The sequence below is a fragment of the Lutjanus erythropterus genome, chromosome 6 (genome assembly GCF_056507025.1).
Source record: "Lutjanus erythropterus isolate fLutEry1 chromosome 6, fLutEry1.hap2, whole genome shotgun sequence".
In the NCBI taxonomy this organism is placed as follows: Eukaryota; Metazoa; Chordata; class Actinopteri; order Lutjaniformes; family Lutjanidae; genus Lutjanus; species Lutjanus erythropterus.
In genome coordinates this window covers 30,119,794-30,141,056 of record NC_139322.1, presented here as the reverse complement: position 1 = coordinate 30,141,056, position 21,263 = coordinate 30,119,794, and the positions used below count along the sequence as shown (strand labels likewise).

General features: G+C 38.7%; 1 protein-coding gene across 1 annotated transcript in view; it reads left to right on the top strand.

The window, feature by feature from the left end:
- Positions 1-21,263, top strand: part of LOC146325535 (helicase ARIP4-like) — an 88,981-nt gene that overhangs the window by 9,655 nt on the left and 58,063 nt on the right. Inside the window, exon 2 of the mRNA XM_084721609.1 lies at positions 14,784-14,929. Coding sequence (XP_084577735.1) covers positions 14,830-14,929 — 100 coding nt within the window. The 5' untranslated portion in view covers positions 14,784-14,829. The remainder of the gene's footprint in view (positions 1-14,783; positions 14,930-21,263) is intronic.

The following is a 21,263-nucleotide window of genomic DNA, read 5'->3' as shown; positions in this document are numbered from 1 at the left end:
AATTCAATATTTTCACTGTATGTATTTGGTGTTGATGTTGAAATCTATTACTTCACATGGAAACTTACATGACTGATTAGTCATGGTGATAAATATGTAATAGCAGTCAAACTGAAAGGGTACATAAATGTTGAGTAGCAGGTCAAATGTGAACCCACTTAACAAATAGAAATCTGAATTACTGATAGCAGACTTTTCTATTTTCCAGTGGATAAAGCTGCAGCTGCACCACATCACTGGCAATAATTGCATGTAGCTTGAATGTCACAGTCCAGGGATACGTGTGGCTTATGTGTCGCCATGTAAATGTATAAAATGGCCCAATGAGCGAAAACCTTTTGCTGCTTGCTCGCATCGTTTAAATATCTCAGATTACTGCTGATTCTTAATTGTGTAACTCTGCAGAAGTTGTTTTTGTCCCATTAATGATTAAGCTCAGGGGTCAGAATGCGTCACTGTGGGTACACAAAACCTGATTTCAGTAATGAGGTAGCTAACGGTTTTGCAACTGTTGGTTTTGCATGACAAAGTGGGGTCAAATCTTAAGTCATGATTTAATTTAACATGTATAAGAGACTATGTGTAATAATTTCATTAATAACTAATTCTTTTTTAATTTAGTCATATTATTTTGTCAATTTCCCTGGACATTCTAAGATGATTTGTCCAACCAACCAGTTCAAAACCAAAAGAAATTGAATTTAAAATGATTTAAAATGGACAAAAGCAACAAATTCTTTCATCTGAGAACGGGAATGTCTATTTTTTTGTTTTTTTTGTTTTTTTTATAAATGACTGTGTTGTGTTAATTAAGTTGTGTGTCAATCCATCCACTCAGAAGATGTAAAAAGCCACAAAGAGACAGTGGATAGGAAACATCGAATGGAAAAAATGCAGCTCAGGTGTAAACAAGTGCACCTTTAACTCAGTTCCAGACCCATTTTAAATCATGTTTGATCACATTTAGTTTTTTTGGTTCAGGATTCAATACTTGTGATACAGTTCTACATTCTACACTATATTTTTGATGGCCAACCTGTGTCCCACACTTTGTCTTCCTTGTTAGTTCAAATTCCCTTTTTAGATGTCTGATAAACCTGAGAGAGGAGATAAACGTTGGCTGAGACAGATGGTAAAAATCTAATATTGGATTTCTTTAGATAAACATTTGTTGGCCTGCCAACGTGGTTTAAAAAAAGAATCTGTATAAGAGCTTGGTAGTGGAGGGAAATTGATTCTTGTGGATAAAAAGTTAGTTGTGCCCATGACTCATGACTGTAATTGATCACCGTTAAAGTTCTGAGTCATCTTACAGGGTAACAGTTGCCTGTACCCGTATTTCAAGCACTTTATCATTTAAAAAAAAAAAAAAATCCAACCACAAACTGAAGTTTTTCCACTATCAGGGGAAAGGTGATGTGACTTGTTTTCACTTCATTTCATTTTATGGCACTTTTTTTTTTTAACATAGGTTCAGTGGTTTCCTCTTCATTCAGAAGGTGTCAGCAGTTTTGTATTAGCAGCCGGCAGAGAAAGCTGCGTCCTGTCAAGTGGCTGAGCTGAACATAGGTTAAGCAGGGGAGACCCTTCCTCACCAGTGTCCCCATGTGAACCCTGAACAACCCCATTGAACCTGCTAAACCCTCACTGATTGGCTGGAGAGCATCCAGCAGCGTCCAATTGGAGATCCTCTTGGCACAATGATTTCCAATCCCTCCTCCTCTGGTTCTCAGCCCCTCCCAGTTCAACTACACGGACTCAGAAACTATTGATCAAGTGTGAGAGCTTCTGCATTACTTAGGTGCTAATTCTCCACATTTGATGCAGTCCAGACTTCAGAGCAAAGATGAACTCAGTGTTTTGACTTCAATTGTCAATAACTTAAAGAATTTAGAAGACATTCATTGATGTGTTCACTGTCTGGCCTCTAAAAGTGATATAGATCATTGGTGGGTGTGGTTCCTTTCTTCTTCTTTCTTGTTTTCTTTGTAAAATTGTGCTGCAAGCCAGAGGGAGCTCTGGTGGGCGGGGATTAGATAGGACACTCAGGTGGGATTGGCCTGAGGGTTAACCTGTTTAAAAATATCCGCTGAGACAAGACGGTGTAGGTCAGCATTGTTCATCGATCCAGGTCAGTGTGTGTCTGTGTGTCTGTGTGTGTGTGTGTGTGTGTGTGTGTGTGTGAGAGAGTGTGAGAGAGAGAGCGTGCGTGCGTGTGTGACCTCTAGGCCAAACTTAAATACAGGCTAATCCCGAACAAAACTTGTCCGTGTTGTAGGTATTTACAGGTTCAAAGACAGAATTAGAAAAACAGTTTGTCCAAATTAGAATCAGCAGGCTGCAGGAGTGGAGGAATATGTTACAGGTCAGATCGTTTTAGCTTGGCTGAGGCCAAATATAGATGAACTCCCAGGTATTTGAATGTGTGCTGTTAATGTTATGCAACTGAAGCGAACATTGAATGAGCACAAGAGATTTAAAAATATATGTTGCTGCCTCTGAACTGAAGCATGCTTACAGTATACCTTTTTCACTGCAGCCACACTGATGTGAGGTAAACACAGGTGCTACCAGTGATATTAATTAAGGTTCCATTCCATTTAGTGCAGCAGAGCCTTTCCATTGAGCCAGTATGCTCACAACATGCACACTGACCTGAATGGAATGGAACCCTAATAATTCAGTCAGTTTGTAACAGTTGTGTTTACTCTGCCATGTCAGAAAAAAAAAATTAGCAACAGAACTGTGATGTGTTTTTTAAGGTTTAAATTTAAAATTTTTCAAATTGCCAGTTGATGCTGAAACGATTAATAAATTAGTTGATCAAGACTGACGTCGCATCCCTTGGCCATACTGCACACTAATTCTAAGCAGTGTGGAGTGTGTTAACACCAGTTATACAAAATTGTTACAGATGATCATAATGTCAAGATTGGGGTTTTACATTTTCTGTTATTAATTTTTTGATTCATAATCTTTGAGAGAGAATCATGATGTATCTAAAAACTGATTATTTCCCCCACCCCTTTTCTCCAACAGAGCACAAAAAAAGTAGAGGAGCTACTCACCTGGGGGGAAAGTGTAAAGTGGTGAAACGAACCAAAAAAGAAAACAAAACATGTTGATGTATCAAGTTTAAGTGGTTGTAGCTTTTCAGAGTGGTAGTTTTGTTGACATCCGACATCACATTTCCTAAAATGGTGAAATGTCTTGATTTTTTTGTCTATACTAACTATGAAAGCAGCATAACAAGTAGCATGTAGTATTTAATGTAATATAAACTGTAGATGTGGTATGTACTGTTGATGTAAGTCTCAATCTGTGTGCGCGTGTGTGTGTGTGTGTGTGTGGGTGCGCGTGTGTGTGTGTATGTGTGTGTGTGTGTGTGTGTGTGTGTGTGTGTATGTGTGTGTGTGTGTGTGTGTGTGTGAACTGCTGGCGCTGTGAGCTGCATAGTTTAAGTCAAATGCTAACATAAGTGTGTTTAGTTATAAACCAAAATATTGGACCAAATTTGTTTACCAGCCAACTAACAGATTTGACAGTCCTACCACCACTAGCTTTGCTAAAAACTATAATGCACTTGTACTTCAGCGGTAAACATGTTTGTTAGATGCTCTTTTGTGGGAAACATGCTTTCGTTTTTTTGATATCTATTTTTTGTTCCTATGAAGTTCGAATACATTTATCACCTGCCAATAACTGTCAGGTAATAATTTGACATTTTATTATAAAAAAGAATCCATTGGAGAATAATGTCTCTTTTCTGACTTGTCAGATAGCCAGTTAGTAAGTTAAACCCACAAAGAAAATATGATTTTAAAAAATCATGAATCCTCAACAATATCAAAATCAAAAAAATCTTCACCAGTTAATTAAAAAAAACAGCAAATATTAAAGTATCTGGAAGTACATCAGTCCTCTAACCATGTAATTTAGTGTCATATTCCTAATAGTAAGCATCTAAAAAGTATCAAAGATGACTTTTAATCCAAATTTGAAAAGGTATCTTAAGTTTTGGTCACTCTCCTTGTATTGGGTTTGAATTGGGCATTTTTGTGTTCCAACATTTATCACAAAAATAAGCCAATTAATTACAAGAACCATTCATAAAAAAGTCCACGTCAGTTGCTGTGTCTTCCCACTCAAACAGGTGCAACAAACTTCTCTGCTCTGCCTCCAACAATGGGGAACACAGGTCATCACATCACTCCAGACTCCTCTGACACAAACAGTCATTTTATCTTGCAGAAATCAATATCAGTTTCAAGTGTATGCTATATTTAGAACTTTACTTGCCACAGATTGAGTTTGTGGCAGTCTGGCAAATCCCATGTTGTGTTTAGTATAATTACTTCATGGGCGGGGGCTTCAGTTCCCCATCAGAAAAGTCTGTCTGATGGCAAAGTAAAGCAGCTGAAATGTTTTAAATATAGCGTGCACTTAAAATGATATAGATTTTATTTTGAGGTTGTCCTAAAATATGTTTTGCTGCTCCTCCAGTCCACCGCAGTACACTGCTTAGCTTCCATGCTACTCCTGAGGAGGATGTCAATCAAAATGTGATCTGTTGTGGCCACACTGTCTTTGAAAAATAGTCTAAACAGCTGAACTGTTTTTTGGACTAGGTTTTGTAATAGTTATGAACATTTATTTCACTCAGATCTTTGTGGACGCTTAATGAGAAACTAAACTTTGATATCATACATACATTTTCACTTTTTTAAAGCCACATTTCCAGAGGCTTCGAGAATTTGTCTGGGATAATGAGGACTGCAGACTGCAGAGACCTAAACCTGTTAAACTTTAAATCTGAAAAATAAAACTGCATTGACACACACTGGATAAATATAGCTGATTTTGCAAATGCACTGTGTTTGAACAGTGTGTGCATGTGTGTGTGTGATGTTGCCTTTGATTGAAAGCAACCTGACTTGATGGGTTAACCCCCTCCCTCCCTCCATCCCCACCACCACCACCACCATCACCAGGCTTCAGTATTGTGTAATTCTGTTATACAAGCGAGGGGATGTGATGCAGATCTTCTAAGTCCGTAAGCCAGTCCAATATAAAAGGGAGGTGTTATACAATATCCATTTTCAGAGCCATGAACACAAGTGTTGCTGGGTTTTATTATTCTTGCAAATGACCTGCATTTAGGGAGCAGCGGCGCCACGGTCAGTTGGCATCACTGTAGTGCGTCATCAGTCTTTTTGGGCCATTAGCGAGTTTAAATCAAAGCACGAAATGTCTGTCTCAAGCAAATTGAATCTTACAGAAAGTAGTTTGTTTTTCATTCATTTTCTGGCACTGTAGTTTTTTGTTTGTGTTCTTTTTATTTTACATGCACATCATTTTTTTCTGCTTCGTGCACTTTCCTAATGACATCTGTTTCAGCACATAATGAAAAGTGTTGACTCGAGTGTTGTTCAGCAGTGGTTATTTATTTGTTTTTGATCAGAAGATGAGGTATGAATATTCCTTATTTTCAGTGATGTTTTGATGAAATTAATCTCAGATTTGGTTGAACTTGAACAGGTTTTGAGAAATCAGACTTTGTTTTAGTAAAGTTTGACTGGATGCAGGTCATGTTCATTTTCTTTATTCCGCCCCCCCCCCGCCCCCCCCCCCCCCCTCTCGCTTCGATTTGTCTCCTCCCTCATTTACTGTAAATCTGCCTTGAGCTCCAGCAGGGTTTATAATGAGGCCCTGGTACACACTGTTCAACGCTGCTGACGTATGAACGCAGGGTGCGAGGCTGGTGTGTGTCAGTGTGCAATATTGTACCTATACCTTTGTGAGAACCGTTTTCAATCTCAGACCTTGAGAGTGAGAACATTTTTTAGAATTAGATTTAGTTAAGATGAGGAGCAAGGGAATGCATTATGTCAGCCAGGGTCCTTATAAATGTAGAGGTACTGTGTGTGTGTGTGTGTGTGTGTGTGTGTGTGTGTGTGTGTGTGTCTGAAGTGGGGTTCAATAAGAAAATGTGGTGATCGGAAGGAGAAGTGGTGAAAGTCGAGGGTTTGTGTGTGTATGTGCGTGTGTGTGTGTGTTTGTGCGTGCGTGTGTGTGTGTGTGCGTGCATCTTGGCATATATCTTGTATAACTTTTTTTTCTAGGAAGCTGAACAGTGGCATTATTAGCCAGATCTTATGTAAGGCAGCTTATGCAAGCAGCTGTCTTCTCACTGCCCTCCTCCTTTATCATTCGTTTTTATTCCTTTTTTTTTTGCCTCTCCTTCTCTCTGTCTCTCTCTCTGTCTCTCTCTCTCTCCTTTCAAGAGGTAATTACATGGTGTCTGCAAGTGCATATGTGAAATGGAATGTCTCCTATATTTTGTCCATTACTCCCTCAGTATGAAACATTTCATGTGCTCTCAGTGTAAACGACAAGCCACGGCTGTGATGTAAAGGATAAATATAGAGGCTGTATGTTCACCCCACTGAATCAAAATGTACCAGAATATAAAGTCCAGGGTGTTTGATGTCATATTACATCATCTCCAAGACAGGAAGTACGCTTTTTTTTTTTTTTAAAGAGAGGCAGTTTAACATTTTAAAACTTAATAATATTAAAAACATAAATTGCAGATTTCACAGGCTTTATTTTTAGCTTTGTATATTTTATCACTGTTTCCTGGGAAGAACCATCCAACAGCAGAGCACTTGACTGACTGATATTTAATATGAAAGTCAGAGTCTCCCACAGGCAAATTATTTATTTGTTATGGTTGGACTTGGTGGGTTGAAGGGAAGGTGAAAGTATGCCGGAAAACAACAATACATTTTCAAAAGCTTAATTCTCATCAGACACATAAAGGCCTTTTTACACCGAGCTTGGGCAGCATATTGCGATTATTTTGTCAGATACTGTGACTGCAGTATGATCATATTTGCATCACAATTTTAATTTTCACTGAAAATCAAAATGCCACTGGCCTCTCTGGGGCCTGAGCTTATCTGAGATCGACTGATGAAAACCAAAAAAAGTATGCTGCCGTCTGACAAATCCACATTTCAAATTGTTTTGGGAAATCATGCACTTCATGTGTCCTCTTGGCTAAACAGAACCTTCCAGACTGTTACCAGTACAAAGTTCAAAAGCCAGTATCTGTGATAGCATGGGGTTGTGTTAGTCCTCATGGCATCTGTCACATCTGTGAAGGCCCCTTTAATGCTGAAAGGTACATGCAGGTTTTGAAGCGGTGTATGCGGCCATCCAGACAATGTTTTTGTTTTTTTTTTTCTTTTCAGGGATGTCTCTGCTTATTGCAGTAAGACAAAGTTAGAGTTTGTGTACTAGACTGTCCTGCCTGCAGTCCCGACTTATCTCCCACTGCAAATGTGTGGTGCATTATGAAGTGTAAAATACAACAAGAGACTCTGGACAGTTGAGCACCTGAAGTCATATATTAAACAAGAATGGGAAAGAATTTTACACAGGGATTTGGGATTTGTAATATTTCTTAAACTTCACAATCACTGAATCAAACACTAAGTCCATGTGCCTTGAGATAATCAGAGTTGTGAGTAACTCATTTTGGGACGAGATTCCTCATATATGTTGTGACCTCATGCTGGTTTAGGCTGCAGTGTTGTCCTATTTTTTAACTAGAGAAATTTAGGTTATCTCACCCCCTCCCCCCTTTTGGTCATGGGGGGTGTTTTTTAGGACACCAGACAGACCAGACTGCTCCCCTCCCCCCCTGCTTCTCCATACACACCCGCTCTCCCACATCTCCTCCTGTCTTTGTCCATCTCCCCATCATCCTTCATGCCTCCCGCTTTTATTTTTATTCCCCCGTCTGAGCTTTTTATATTTTGACCTCATCAGCATCTTGTTTCCCTATTCACTGACTTTAAATTGCTTCTCACTCTGTCTGGCCCATGCAGCCTGAAGTAATGCTGTACTCCACAATGCAATGTTGGCTGAATCAGACGTGCTTGGAACGCCTCTCTGGCCTGCTGTGTTAGGTTATGTAAGGTAAGATGGTGTAGGGGGTAAAACATGAAAGGTTTCTTCTTTTTTATTAATATTTCAACTCTCTGTTTGCAAGAGACTCTGAACAGTTTGAATGTTTTTGTAAGTTTATGGTCAATTTCGGTTACATATTGTCAGTTTCTCTCTGTTGCAGTTTTTCAAGGTAGTGAGTTTTGTTTAGGTGCTTGAATGTAAGTTGTATGGTGTCTGTACATTCATCTCATTTCTCCAGGTGGTACAAAGTTTAAAAGTTTAACCTCTTTAATTAATCAAGGCACATAGGCAGTAGACTTAAACAAAAAACTGCCATGCTCACAAACTGAATTTCTTTACCGTCTGTATATATTTCCTCACTCAATGTTGTTTCTGTTGTTGTGTCACATGTTGATGGTGCAACCGTACAACCTAAACGCTGTTAAATTATTGGCTGTTTGCGTTTTACTCGTTGCTAGGACCTCCCACTTAAGATTTTCATAGTTGACCGACAGTCAGTTAGTTTAAGCTAATAGTCAACTAGTCATCACATGTTTATGATATGAATTTTATGGGAGATGTGTACTTAAAAATTAAGTTGCTGAATTACAAACTTGCTCCTCCACTGCATCACGCTTCATATGACCGCTAAGTGGGCTAATTTACTAACGGCACCTACGGCACAGTTAGCAGCAATGCGCCAGGTCCATATTGCAAAAATCACCTGGGCCAATGGCAAGGTGCAGCTTCTGAACGGAATTTGACGCGTTTTATTTTTTCTTGTAAATGATGTCTGCAAAGACTCCGCACCGACTGACAGTTATATAGCCGACTATTTGGGGTCAGCCCTTCTCGTAACACGTTCCACTGTCAATGGTTATGATAGGCAGTTTTTAAGTTAAGTTTTAATTCCTCAGATTTGAGTCTTGGATGCTACTTGTGGTTACTCTTGTGTTTTAGAGTTCTGTTAAGAGAATTAGATTCCATGTTGCAACATTGCGCCTGTTCATCTTAAACAAAAGTTGCTAACTGCATGCTTATGACAAAAAAAAAATTCAGACTGCCTCACCCTTTGGCTTTTAGAGCATGCAAGAGTCCTCCTTCTGCCTTTATATTAGAAAAAGTCTTTTGAGGACAGTGTGTCATGTGATCCTACAGTACTTAAAATTTGATTACAGCCCAGCGAGACAATCCGAGGACTGAGAGGATTCAATTGCTTTACGTTGTTCTAATTGGCTAAAGGGAATTAAAGAAGACAGCAAAGGTGGACTCATGACTGCTGCCGTTTTCCACATTACGTGAAATGTGTGCAGCTTTTCTTTTATGGATTACATCCAGTACATGCACATCTTTTTCTGTTTCTATTGACTTGACATGTCAATGATCACGATGCTTTTTTAAAAAAAAAAAAAAAAGGTGCAACACTGCCTTTGTTGTTTGTGCCGTATTGTGAACAATCCTTGCATTGAAGCTCAGACAATGCCTGGTTCAGTTTTCACCTGAACTGACTTTTCCCTTTTTCCTTCTGTAAACTGTCTTGTTCGCTGTCAAAACAACCAGATTCACCTAGGATGCACCCTGTGCAGCAGGTAGAATATCAGATCAGTGCCGAGCCGACGCATCATGGCGCTTGTAGAGAAGGGTGGCCAGGACAACACTAACACCTGCACAGATCGGCATCATGCAATCCATTGCAACAGTCCTGCAATAAATCTTTCTGAAGCTTCTTTTTGAAACTGCATCAAGGATTTATACTCACCTCTGAGGTCATATTTGAGGCTATAAATCTTGACAAATGATTGTGTTACATTTTAATGTGTTGGTATATTTTTGTACATAGAGTGGATATCCTCCAATGAACTGAATCAATACACAGGTTTGAGAAAAGTTGAACAGCTTGAGAAAGTAATTGCAGGGCTGTTGCTTTGGATTGCATTATATTGTACAGATGTTCATATGTCATGTTCACTTCCAAGTAGTTGAAAAGGTTGTGTCAGGTAAGAAGAAATCTAAAAACCTACATTCTGTACCAACAAGCTGCTCAGAAAAGCAAACATATACTGTATGTTATGCAACTGTTATTTTACAGCCTGCAGCTCAACATGAGCAGAACAGTTTGGCCTGCTTTCCTCTGGTATATAAAGTTACATAAAGCTCGATGGCAGGGAATCAAGTGGTTTTTGGTTGGATGTGACTTTCAAGTTATGTAGGGTAATAACAAGCTGTCTGTGGGAGTTTTGTGTGACCTATGTTTGACACTGTTAGGCAAGTCGCGTTGCTTTTAGGCAATGTTTTTCTTTTTTTTTTAACAAGACAGATTCCTGTGTCCTGGAAGTCCCTTTTCCTTTTTTTTCAAGTGAGAAACCTAGATTTTTCAACATGTAATATATGGTCATGTATCATGTACTACTAAACAATTGGCTGTGTATTTTAAAGGTAAAATTGTTGTAAGTAGACTTTAAGATATTATAATGAGCTGGGTTTACTGCTAAAGAACAACCTACTTTTGTATCAGTAATATTTTTGGCAGTGTGACCTCTTGATGACAGTTTTTTCCATGTTAGTACAAAGATAGTTGCTCTGTTTGGCTTTGAATGGCAGCCTTAGACATAGATGCAATAACAGTATGTTCACACAGGCAGGCACACAGAAGGACCGGCCAAAATCTGCAGCCAACACTTCTCTGGCGTGTAATGTTACATAAGAATGTCACTGATCCGTCTACAGCATGTGCATGCGCAATTTACTGGAGTGCTCTTCAGTGGTCAGTCTGTGGTTGATAACGGTGTCATGCTATCTGGGTGACTAGTTTGTAAATCAGAGAGTGTGAGATCAAGCATTCGCAGTACTGAAGTGTCCTTTAGCAACACGCAGAATTCCTGTTCCAGCAGCAGGAGGGTTGTTTTGTGGCTGATCAGTGTCGCAGCTCGGCTGTAGGGATGGCAGTGTTGTTCAGTCACTCCACCACTTTTATCCAGACTGAAATATCTTGGCAGCTATTGGATGGATTACCATGGCGTTTTGTACAGGCATTCAAAGCCCCCAGAGGATGAATCCTGATGACTCTGGTTATCCCCTGTTTTTTTGTCTAGTATCACCGTGTTTACATTTTGATTTGAATTTAAATGTTTCAACAACTTTTTAACTGTTTCTCATGAAGTTTTGTACATTCCTTCATGCCTCCTTCAGTATGAATTTGTTCAGTAGTTTGGTTTATGACTAAACCTCGTCTGTCCCCCTTCCCATTCAGATACATTCAAAGCACAACTAAACGCCCCTGCACACCCCCCAAAACCATCGCACAAGCCCGCAGATCATCACCGCAATGCCTGAGTCTGTCTGAATGTGGCCTTACGGTCACGTGAATAATGACTCGCCTCTTCAGAAAATAACAGCATTGCAGTTTTTTTTAATACGAGCATATGTTTATGTTCAGTGGTGGAGGTGGAAATGGTGTCACATGGTTATATCGCCACAAAAAAGTCATTGGGAGGCAGTTGTGTGGGATGTTTGGGGTAACTGAAACCACAAGTTGCATCCTGTCATCTACCAGCAGTAAGCACTGGTTTCTTTTCACTCGTCTCATCGTTCTCAAACCCATGTTAGGAAACGGGATCAGTGTTGCCACAGTGATTGGCAGTGCATGGTCAGGGCCCCCTTCACACAGTCCTTGAGCTGATTTGAGGAGGTTTCACAGGAAAATGAGCAGCAGTCTGATTTTGCTCCCTTCAACATAAGTGGAATAAAATGAGAACATGATGATTTATTTTGCTCTCAAAGTTGCTGCTATCATCTCATCTACGCTGCATAATATTAGTTACACAATCCTCTAGTCATCTCTAACAAAGCTTTACATTACACTGGGGTAAAAAAAAAAAAAAAATCTGAAATCCATTTAAATAGGTTTTGTGGTTATGTACACACCTTGTGTTTTGGGAAACCAGAACATTAGGAGAGTTCACCAGGTCCTTGGTTTACTGGTTTTCAAGCCAGCAACCAGTGTATGAAATCAATCTCAGCTGGATTTATGAGGCGTATAAAACCACCCCGTCGGACCAATAAGTCAGCTTGGCTGGAGCTACCTGTTGTGTAATCTGCTGTGTAACGTTATGCAAGGTGAGCTGGCAGGTGATCAAGAATAAACCTCGCTGATACTACTGTGTCTGGGCTCATCTGAGGGGGAGTGCATATTATTCAAAACCTTTGTTTCAAACCAAGCGAGACCACACAGGTGATTGTTCTTTATGGTTTTAGATGTAGGCCAAGGAAATGTTCAGCATAATAATACAGAGGCCTTGGTGAATATAATTTGCTGTGTATATTTTTTCTTATCAGAAAAATGCACTGTGAAAAGTCTTTGTTTTCTAAATTGCTTACAATTTATGTCGAGGTTTCTTTAATGCTGCTGTTGATTACGATGTCGGTAATGATATTTATGTGTCTCTTCTGTAATTTGCTTTGAACAACACGATTTAAATAATGATGATTTTTGTTGTACATAACAGAATTATAGTGCCATAAAACAAAAGATGGAACAAAACTTTGCTTTTACCAAACCGCATCTGATAATGAAGGGCACGGCTGCAGTCTGTGGTCTCAGTTTATGATTGTTTCACTCTGGCACAGAGAAAAGCCTGTGAGTAATGCAAGTGTAATTTTCCTGCTGCTGAGAGATGGAGCTTTAAAAGCATCCTAGAAACTCTTGAGAGCTCTTCACCTCTCTCATTGCACATCTGTCTCTGTGGTACATTTCCCTCTGTCCATGTGCTCGGCTGCTCCATCTTTGATCTTCAGGTCATGATCTGTGTTACGTCTCCCACTCTCTCTCACAAAGGGACTTTAAAATGCCCCTGTCTCGTCAAAAACCCTGGAGCAAAGAGTGCAGGAGAAGCAGAAGAATTTGATGCATTACTTTCCTTTGGGAGAACACACAAGTCAGGTCAACTTTAAAGTAACTTTGTTATGTGCAGGACTGTCACGTGTGCAATCTGATTTTTGATGTTTGGTCAATGTTATTGATAGTTTGTATGCAGGTAGCAGGACTTGTGCAGTGTGGCAGCAGTTCTGTATTTCTAAAAATTAAAAGAAAAATATTTAAACAAAGTTAGCCTTTTTTATATATCTAATAGAATCCTTGAGAATTAGATTAAGTCTGACCTTTAACTCCAGTCTCATGTCATGTGGCCATTCAATCTGTCCCTGTCTGTGTATGATACTGATTATTTCTTGCTTCTCATGGCCAATCAGCGATAAGATAACCTGTAGTTAGTTTCTGCACAGCTGAGAGTAAGAAAGGCTCAGATGTAATGAGCAAAGATGGATGGTTTAATATTCCTAAGCTCTAACTGACTAACTAAACCTAACTGACATCTCTGTTACAAAAACAATTCTGACACTTAAAATTATTAATATTTATTTTTTTATTACAATATAATTGTAATATTACTATATTTATCAGTTAACATTCACTGCTGTGGGTGTTAATTTAATTTGAGAAAAGTAGAAACTACAGACTGAACTACCTCTCGCATTTTTTAAACTCCAAAATCCCTCAACGCTTTTTTTTTTTTTACTATCTGAAGTGGATTAGACTTAAGTTGTTCTATCCAAAATACCAGGTATAATTGAAGCGATCATACAAAGACAGGATTTGTGCATTTGTATTAATGACAAGGACAAAAATGCATACATACAGATACATTGTAGGGACTAGTCTTTCATCAGGGTATTGTGCTGCTGTTTTAAATCATATTATTATTATTTTGATAGATATTGCAATTACAATATAAGTCACAATTTACTTACATTTTTTTTTTTAAATGATGATGAAAAATATTATTTTTGGTGTGTTCTGTACCAAACAAACATTCCCTTACATCCAGACTATATGATTTGTCAGTCATACCGTCTCTGTGGAACCAAAGTGCTTCATTTCTAATGGTATGCTGTGACACCTTTTAGCTTATCTAAAATCTGCAGCTCCTGCGTTTTGAATATTGCCCTTGGCCATATTTTGATTTCAGTAATTTGATTAATTTTTCAGCCCTAGTCCTCATAATATTAACATTTATTTTTAGTTTTGGAGTTATGATTAGAATTATGACAAGGTTAAGGTCAGCATGTGTGTTGCGGATTAAAAAGTAAAGGTCCCAGAAAATAGTTCTAAGTATTTGCAACTGGCAATCCCAAGTGGCTCATAGCCTTTGTGGCCTTGAGTTTCATGTGCAGATTCTGAATACCATAAATCCTCTTAAAGCTGTAAGCGATTCTGGAGGAAGATAGTTGATTGAGGTTGTCAAATACCGATGCTTTGGGTTGGATGCTCGGCTCAGGAAGTAGACTCGACAGCCAACTTTCTCCACAATCACTTACAGCACCTTTAAGGAAATAAAGTTTGCAAAACTTTTTTCATTTGACTGAAGGTCTGACAGGTCATTTCACACTAGTACATAGTATTTTCATTTGCACTGGAACAGGACCCCATACACAAGGATTGTGATATATGTCATTTATTTTTGTTCATGTGAGTGTACTTTTTTCTTTTTTTTCTTTTTTTTTTGCTTTGTGTTGTCATTTTCAGGTACACAGAATCAGCCTGTACTGTGATTCAGCGTTGAGAGCTTTGGAGTGAAGATAAAGCCCAATTAACAAACACTCCTCACGGAGTTTCCCCCTTTCATTTAGTCTTTCCTCTCATCAGAAAAGCTTCTGTCTATGCTGAGAAACAGACAAAAAATCATTTACTCTGCATCAACATTGTATTGGTTTTGTGTTTGTGTGTCTGTGCTTGTTCATCCCTTCATTCAAACCTGTATTCTGTGATGCAGGTGTGCACTGTGGCCATGCTAAGGTAGCAGCAGCCTGCAGGTCAGGATGTCTGATGAAGAGGAGGTGAGAGAGATCTGCTACATCACTGATGATGATGATGATGATGAAGACAATGATGGAGATGATGAAGATGAGAGGATACCTGGTGAGTCAAAATATCAGATTTTTACAAATTCATTGTTGGTTACCATTTAACAATGGTCCCTTTGTGTTCGTCATTATCATAAACCAAAAGCTAGTTAGTGTGTGTTGTAATCATTTAATTAAAGAAAATACCACCAAATGTTACTGGATCAACTTCAGCTTCAACTTCATGGAAAATGGAAAGTTGTCTCACAGCCAAGTGAAAATAGTGCAGACTCCACACAGAGTTAAACAAAAGACATAAAACGCATCAAATAAATGGAAAACACACGCTCAAACTCATTGGTTCAGATAAAATGCAGAGACCATCAAGCCTAACATCAACTCAGTTTTATTTATATAGAAACTTTCATAAATATGTTCAATAAATAAATATCTAATAAATACAATTTTGGAAAGCTAAAAATTACAATAACAATACAGAGTTACCGATCAATAAATTAAAGTCCCTAAAATGAAGTAAATACGCAGAATAAAAATCATGTAAAAACAAAAAAGAAACAATTATTAAAACTTAAAACTAAGACTATAACATTAAATACCACAATAGTTAATAGCTTTCCCTTCCGATATCCAGAGGCAGCGAGCTCCACAGTTTAGGGGCATAAAAACTGAAGGCATCTCACTAATAATTTCACAGAAAGATTTAAAAGAAAAGTAGAGGATGGCCTTTGCTTTCAGCTGCCACCCACTAAACCAGTCATCATCAGTTAAGATATTTTAGAAACAAAGAAGAAATTAGAAGAAATTACAGGAATATGGTTTATATTAAATCAACACAACTTTTTAAGACTCATCCAAATGTATTACAAAAATCTGTGGACAGATGGATATTTGTTGGAAAAACACACACACAAATATCTGTTTAAGTAAAAATTGGTGTGACCCAAAATAACATTAAACCGAGGAAGTCAGTGGAGAAAAAATAATTTAACTTCTACGCCTCAGGATGTACCAAGTGTGTTATAAACGGCTAAAACCTTTTCCCAGAATTTCTTAAGTATCTGTCAGCTAATTTTCAAATATCCAAACAACCAGAAGCAACATCCATGGATCAGATCATTTATTAATAAATATATACATCGATACACTCATATATTCTGTATATAATCGAACTGCAATGATTAGTCACTTAATCAGTCAGTAGGTCGAATGAAAATAAATTCCTAACTATTTTAATAATCTGGTAAGTGCTGTAGTCATTTCTCATGCAAAAATGTCAAACATGTTCTTGTTCCATCTTCTTACACGCAAAGATTTGTTGTTTTTCTTTGTCATTTATTGAAGAGTCTTTAGGTTTTGGACTGTTGGTTTGGCAAAAGGCTCAATTTTCAGGCACCTCTTTGAACACTGGGACATGGTGATGAGCATTTTTCACCACTTTTTTTTTACACAATTGAATAATTGTGAAAATAATCCTCAGATGAATCAATCGAGAAAACAGTTGTTTGTTGCAGCCCTAGTATATAATAGGTTATGCTAACTACAGGAAAACATGAAACACACTGTACAACTTGCTCTAATTTCTCATCTGCGTGATGAAGTTGCATTTACGTTTGTTTATTAAATGGAGCTTCTCTAACAAGCTGAAGCAGCGGCGGCTGCACCGTACTGACCACACGTGTGACCAGACGAGCTCCACACATCTGTCTTTGGCCTTCTGTCCTCCTGAAGGAAACAAACTCCTCTAAACTCTCCCGTCTCCTCCTTCCCTCTCATTTCTTCTGTTGCCAGTGTGTGTTACATAACCCAATGAATCATCTATTAGTTCTATTAGATGCCGACTCGTGTGTGTGTGTGCTTGTGTGCGTGTGAGGAGATGTGTCTCTGGCAGTGTGTTTTCGTGTGTAGGAGGTAAGATTTAAACTTTGGTTGGATAACTTACATGGCGTCAGTCTTTGGATGACTTTGACCTCATTATGGAGAGAGAACAGCCTGCGGTTTTTAGTATTTACAGTTTTTCAGATTTGAAATGAGAGATGGGGGGAGGAGGAGGAGAAGGGGCAGCAGCACGATCAGAAAGCACCTTGTTAACTTGTCATCTTACATTTCATAAATCTAACGTATCGTAGTAACGTTCCTCCCACGCTCAGAGTGCTTTGTCAGTTGATGTGTAGTAAAATAAACATCTTAGGTTCTGAAGTATTTAAGTGTCAGCTAAATGAGAGAGACAAGGAGTGAGAGGAATAATAATTGGATTGGAACACTTGGATTCTAAATCTGCTTTCTCCCAATTTCTTTTTCTCTCCTCACAGCTGTATTTTGTGCTCTTGTTTTCGACTTTGACAGAGAGAGCATTTTGTCTGGTCTTCACCTTCTCAAGGGGCATTTTGAGGGTTATGTTTCAGTTTTAAGGGTAGAATTCGGTTAATTAGGGTAAGAGGTTAGGAAACGTAATTATTCTGTAAATACTGGTCCTCACAAGTATAGAATTTGCGTGATTTACGCAGAAGAAGAATATTAAAATAAAATTAATTAAAATTATTATGTTTGCATTGCTGAATTTCACTGTCTGTTCAAACACACTTCAGACTCTTTCATTGCTGTCACTCTATTTGGACTGATCTATTGATTTTTAAAGAAATAGTACTTCAGTGTTTTGGGGAATACGTTTATTTACTTACTTCCCAGGAGTAAAATGAAAAGACAAATAGCGCACTCATGTCAAGTATGGCCCAGGTTAGCATAAAGACAGGAAGCAGGGGGAAACAGCGAGTCTGTCAGAATTTCAAAATACGCCTGCCAAAACGTCTAAAACTCTTATGAAAACTTTTTTCAGGTTACCCATCTACTCATTTATTTCTCTACAATGTGTTGCATGTGTTGATTTTGTTCTCAGTACAGGCACGATGAAACCAATCCAGGCAACACTTTACTTTGGGGATAAGACTTCAGGAAGCCACATGCACATTAGGGGTTTGTCATATTGTGTTTGTCATATTGTGTAGTCCATGATATCAGTATAATTTGAAAGTGAAAGTACAACGCTACCAGCTCCACAGTGGAGGAGTTGGTTCCACAAAGACTTCAGTGGTGTGGACGCTGTTTGGTTACAAAAAGTCAGGTGTACAATAAATTACATTAATATGTAAGAAGTGTAAGAAGACTGTAACGGTAGAAGGGGGTAATGCAACAAACTAATTTCACCATCTCAAGCTGAAGCACCTGGTTGCGTGCAAGTTAGCGAGTCAGTTACTTGTGTGCCGTTCAACCACATAACTATCAGCAGCTATTCTTCCAGACAGTCAAAAACAAACTAATAAAAGACAGACTGAACAAAAACCTTTAGGCGAGGTGTAGCTCAGTAATGTTTTCAAGCTTGATGTAGTTTTTTTGATTACCTAATTAATGGTTTTGTCACCTTCGGTTTGTTTGCACTCAGATGTGTCTCGTCAGCAGTTTTCCAGATGTCTTCTTTTATACTGGCAGTCGATGAGGGGGAATGCTGTTTGGCCTGAAGGGTTTTTTTTTTTAGTTGCAGTAGTTTTCTAACAGTTTTCCATGTCGTGCATTCAACCAGTGCTTTCTGTGACATCACCTCTTTGGTGGAGGCCAGAAGCTATAACATGAGTCAAGTTTTCAGCCTATAGAGAGCTGTGGGCTCCTCATCACTGTGAGGCAGGGTTGGATAAGCCTTTAAAGTGGCAGATTGCTCGTTATATTTGGTCGAAGGCAGCAGAGACCTGTGAACCTGTGAAGAACTCTGAACACACAAACACATATGCTCTCTATTTCTGACTGTACATGTTGTCCTAATTACAGCAGTAGTGCACCGTCTGATGCTATATAGCTTTAGTGCTGTTACATAGGCTCTCAAAGTGTGTATGTGTGTGTGTATGAGAGAGAGAGAGAGAAACAGAGATGAAGAAGATGATGATGATGAACCATTAATCATCTTCCAAAAAAAAAAAAAGCAGTTCAGTTCCCTGTGCTTTCCTGCTCTGGCTTATAAAACATGTTTTATCACAACAGTTGTGCAACATTTTGTGTAACTGACCCAACCCAGTCTATGTGGGGGGGTGGGGGGGGGGGGGGGGGGGGTTGCTGGTGAGATTCCCATCAGGGCTGGAAAGGTCCTGGTGGGAGAAAATGATGATGCATGTGCAGCAAGTTGCTGTTAATAAAACAGTATTGAGAGGTGCCCAAGTAGCTCAGTTGGTGGAGCATGTGCGACACTATCAGTCACTCTGCAGCAGCCACGGGTTCGGTTCCAGCCTGCGGCCATTTGCTGCGTGTCATCCCCTCTCTCTCTCTCCCTCCTCTTTTTTTGTCAAGTAAAGGCATGAAGAGCCCATAAAATATGGTGTCAGAGATCTGTTGCTGAGTTTAACAACAAGCAAACACTGAAGTTGTGAAAAAGTGACGCCAGTTCGGCAGGTTGGTTGTTTTGGCAGCCATTCATACCAATACCATCAATTCATACCTTGAATGGAATTGCATCAACAAAGCGAACATTTTTGCTTGCACGATTATTTTAATGCAGCAGTAAGCAATCTGAAATAAGAAATAAAACTCAGGTATGCTTTGAAAGCTGGTGGTGTTGCAGAAAATGTCACAATTGTCCTGAGGGATGAACCAAGCAGATACACAACACAGGCATGGAGCTTGAGCTTCCCTGTAGCTAATATGAGACAATACTACTCGATTGTCAGTATAAACTGAAATACATTGCAGTTGCATCCTTGGGCAGCACCATTCAAAAGAATATTCGCAGATTAAATGTACAGTACACATATGACGCTGTTTACAAAAACACAAACAATCAAGACAGAAAGTCAGTGCATATCTCATTATATCAGTGAGCAGCACACTGATTTTGGTTTAGGATAGAGACATGCTACCTGCTACTGAACCCATCAGGCTAATTTTGTTGTGCACATTGATGACTGTATGTTGAAGGACTTATGTGATTTATTCAGACTCAATTTTTGAAAAACCTTGAAAGAACATTTTTGCCTCCAAACAAGCAACAACATTATGTTTCGGGGTCCTCCTATTTTTTTTTTTTTTTTTTTTTTTTTTTTTAGAGAATGTATTCCATTTTGGTACAGTTGACCAGATGACTCAAGGATGAACTGATTAGATTTTGGTCGTCCAGGTCACTGTGACCTCACAAAATGTACGCTAGTTTTGACAAAATCAATCAAAATGTTGGTGATTGCTGGTTATATCCACATATTCTTTTCAGGTTGCGTGGCGGGAAAAAAAATGATGTGTGATACAATTAGTGGGAATGATCATTTTCTCTTACAATTGTAAGTTTTACTAAAACAAAGCAAAAACCAAAAAGAACACAAAACTATTAAAATTGTAATGATGTGATATTTGTGGGTCTGTACATGAACAACAAAATGTTTTCTTTAATCTGAAGAACAAGGTTTTTAGGCCAGAACATCTCTGCAGCACCACAGTACTTCATTATAATTGTGTTTTCTCACACATTTTTTCCTTTTTCAAAAAATTGCAATTTACTTCTCATTCTACAGTTTGGATATTGCACTTGGCCATTTTGCAATGTCAGTAATATAGTGCTAAATTGTGCAGCCCTAATCTGCACTTTATTGACTGTGCTTCTCTAGTCTTAACATGATTTTGATTGAAGTTGCTGCAGTTGTGTTGTTTCCAGTGTTTGCAATGTTTGTTACCTGCAGTTTTGTTTTAAATTTGTAAGCAAGGGTTGGTTTAAATTCTGTTTAGGGCCTTAAAAAAAAGCCTATAGGACACCATGGGTCATAAGGTTGTGTACTTTTTGAGCCACTGGGTGAGACTGTGATTGAAATCTTTTCTGCTGAATTGATTTACAGCACAGATCAAGAAAGTGTTGCTGATCTTTGAGATCCCAAACATCTGAAGCTGTCAGAGTCGTCTTGGCAGGTGGTGGAGGGAGTGAAAGGTCTGATGGAGGGAAAAACACATCTCACATCTTTATCTTCCTCACTTTCATAGTCTATTTTGCTCTTGTGACATCATCAACCCCCTGCTGTCTCCTGCGTCTGTCCCCCGTTGCCATAACAACTGTCACCAGGAAGCCGGCCCCCTCAGAGTTGTGACAGGTTCCTCCTCCAGCTTTAACATCCCCCATTTCTTCATCTTTCCCCCATTTTCTTTTTGTGCCTTCATACTTTTCTCTTTCCACCTCCCTGATTTACCTTCATCCCTCTTCGTTCTTTGCTTTCTTTCCATCCCAAAATTATTATCCATTCTTCTTCTAACTTTACCTTTATCTTTTATCTTTATGTATTTCAGTATTCTAGGTTTTAATTCTGTCCTGTAAGAGACTTTGACTTTGACAGATGGTGTTAAGTTTATTATAATCTCTTTTCTGTGCTTTCAGA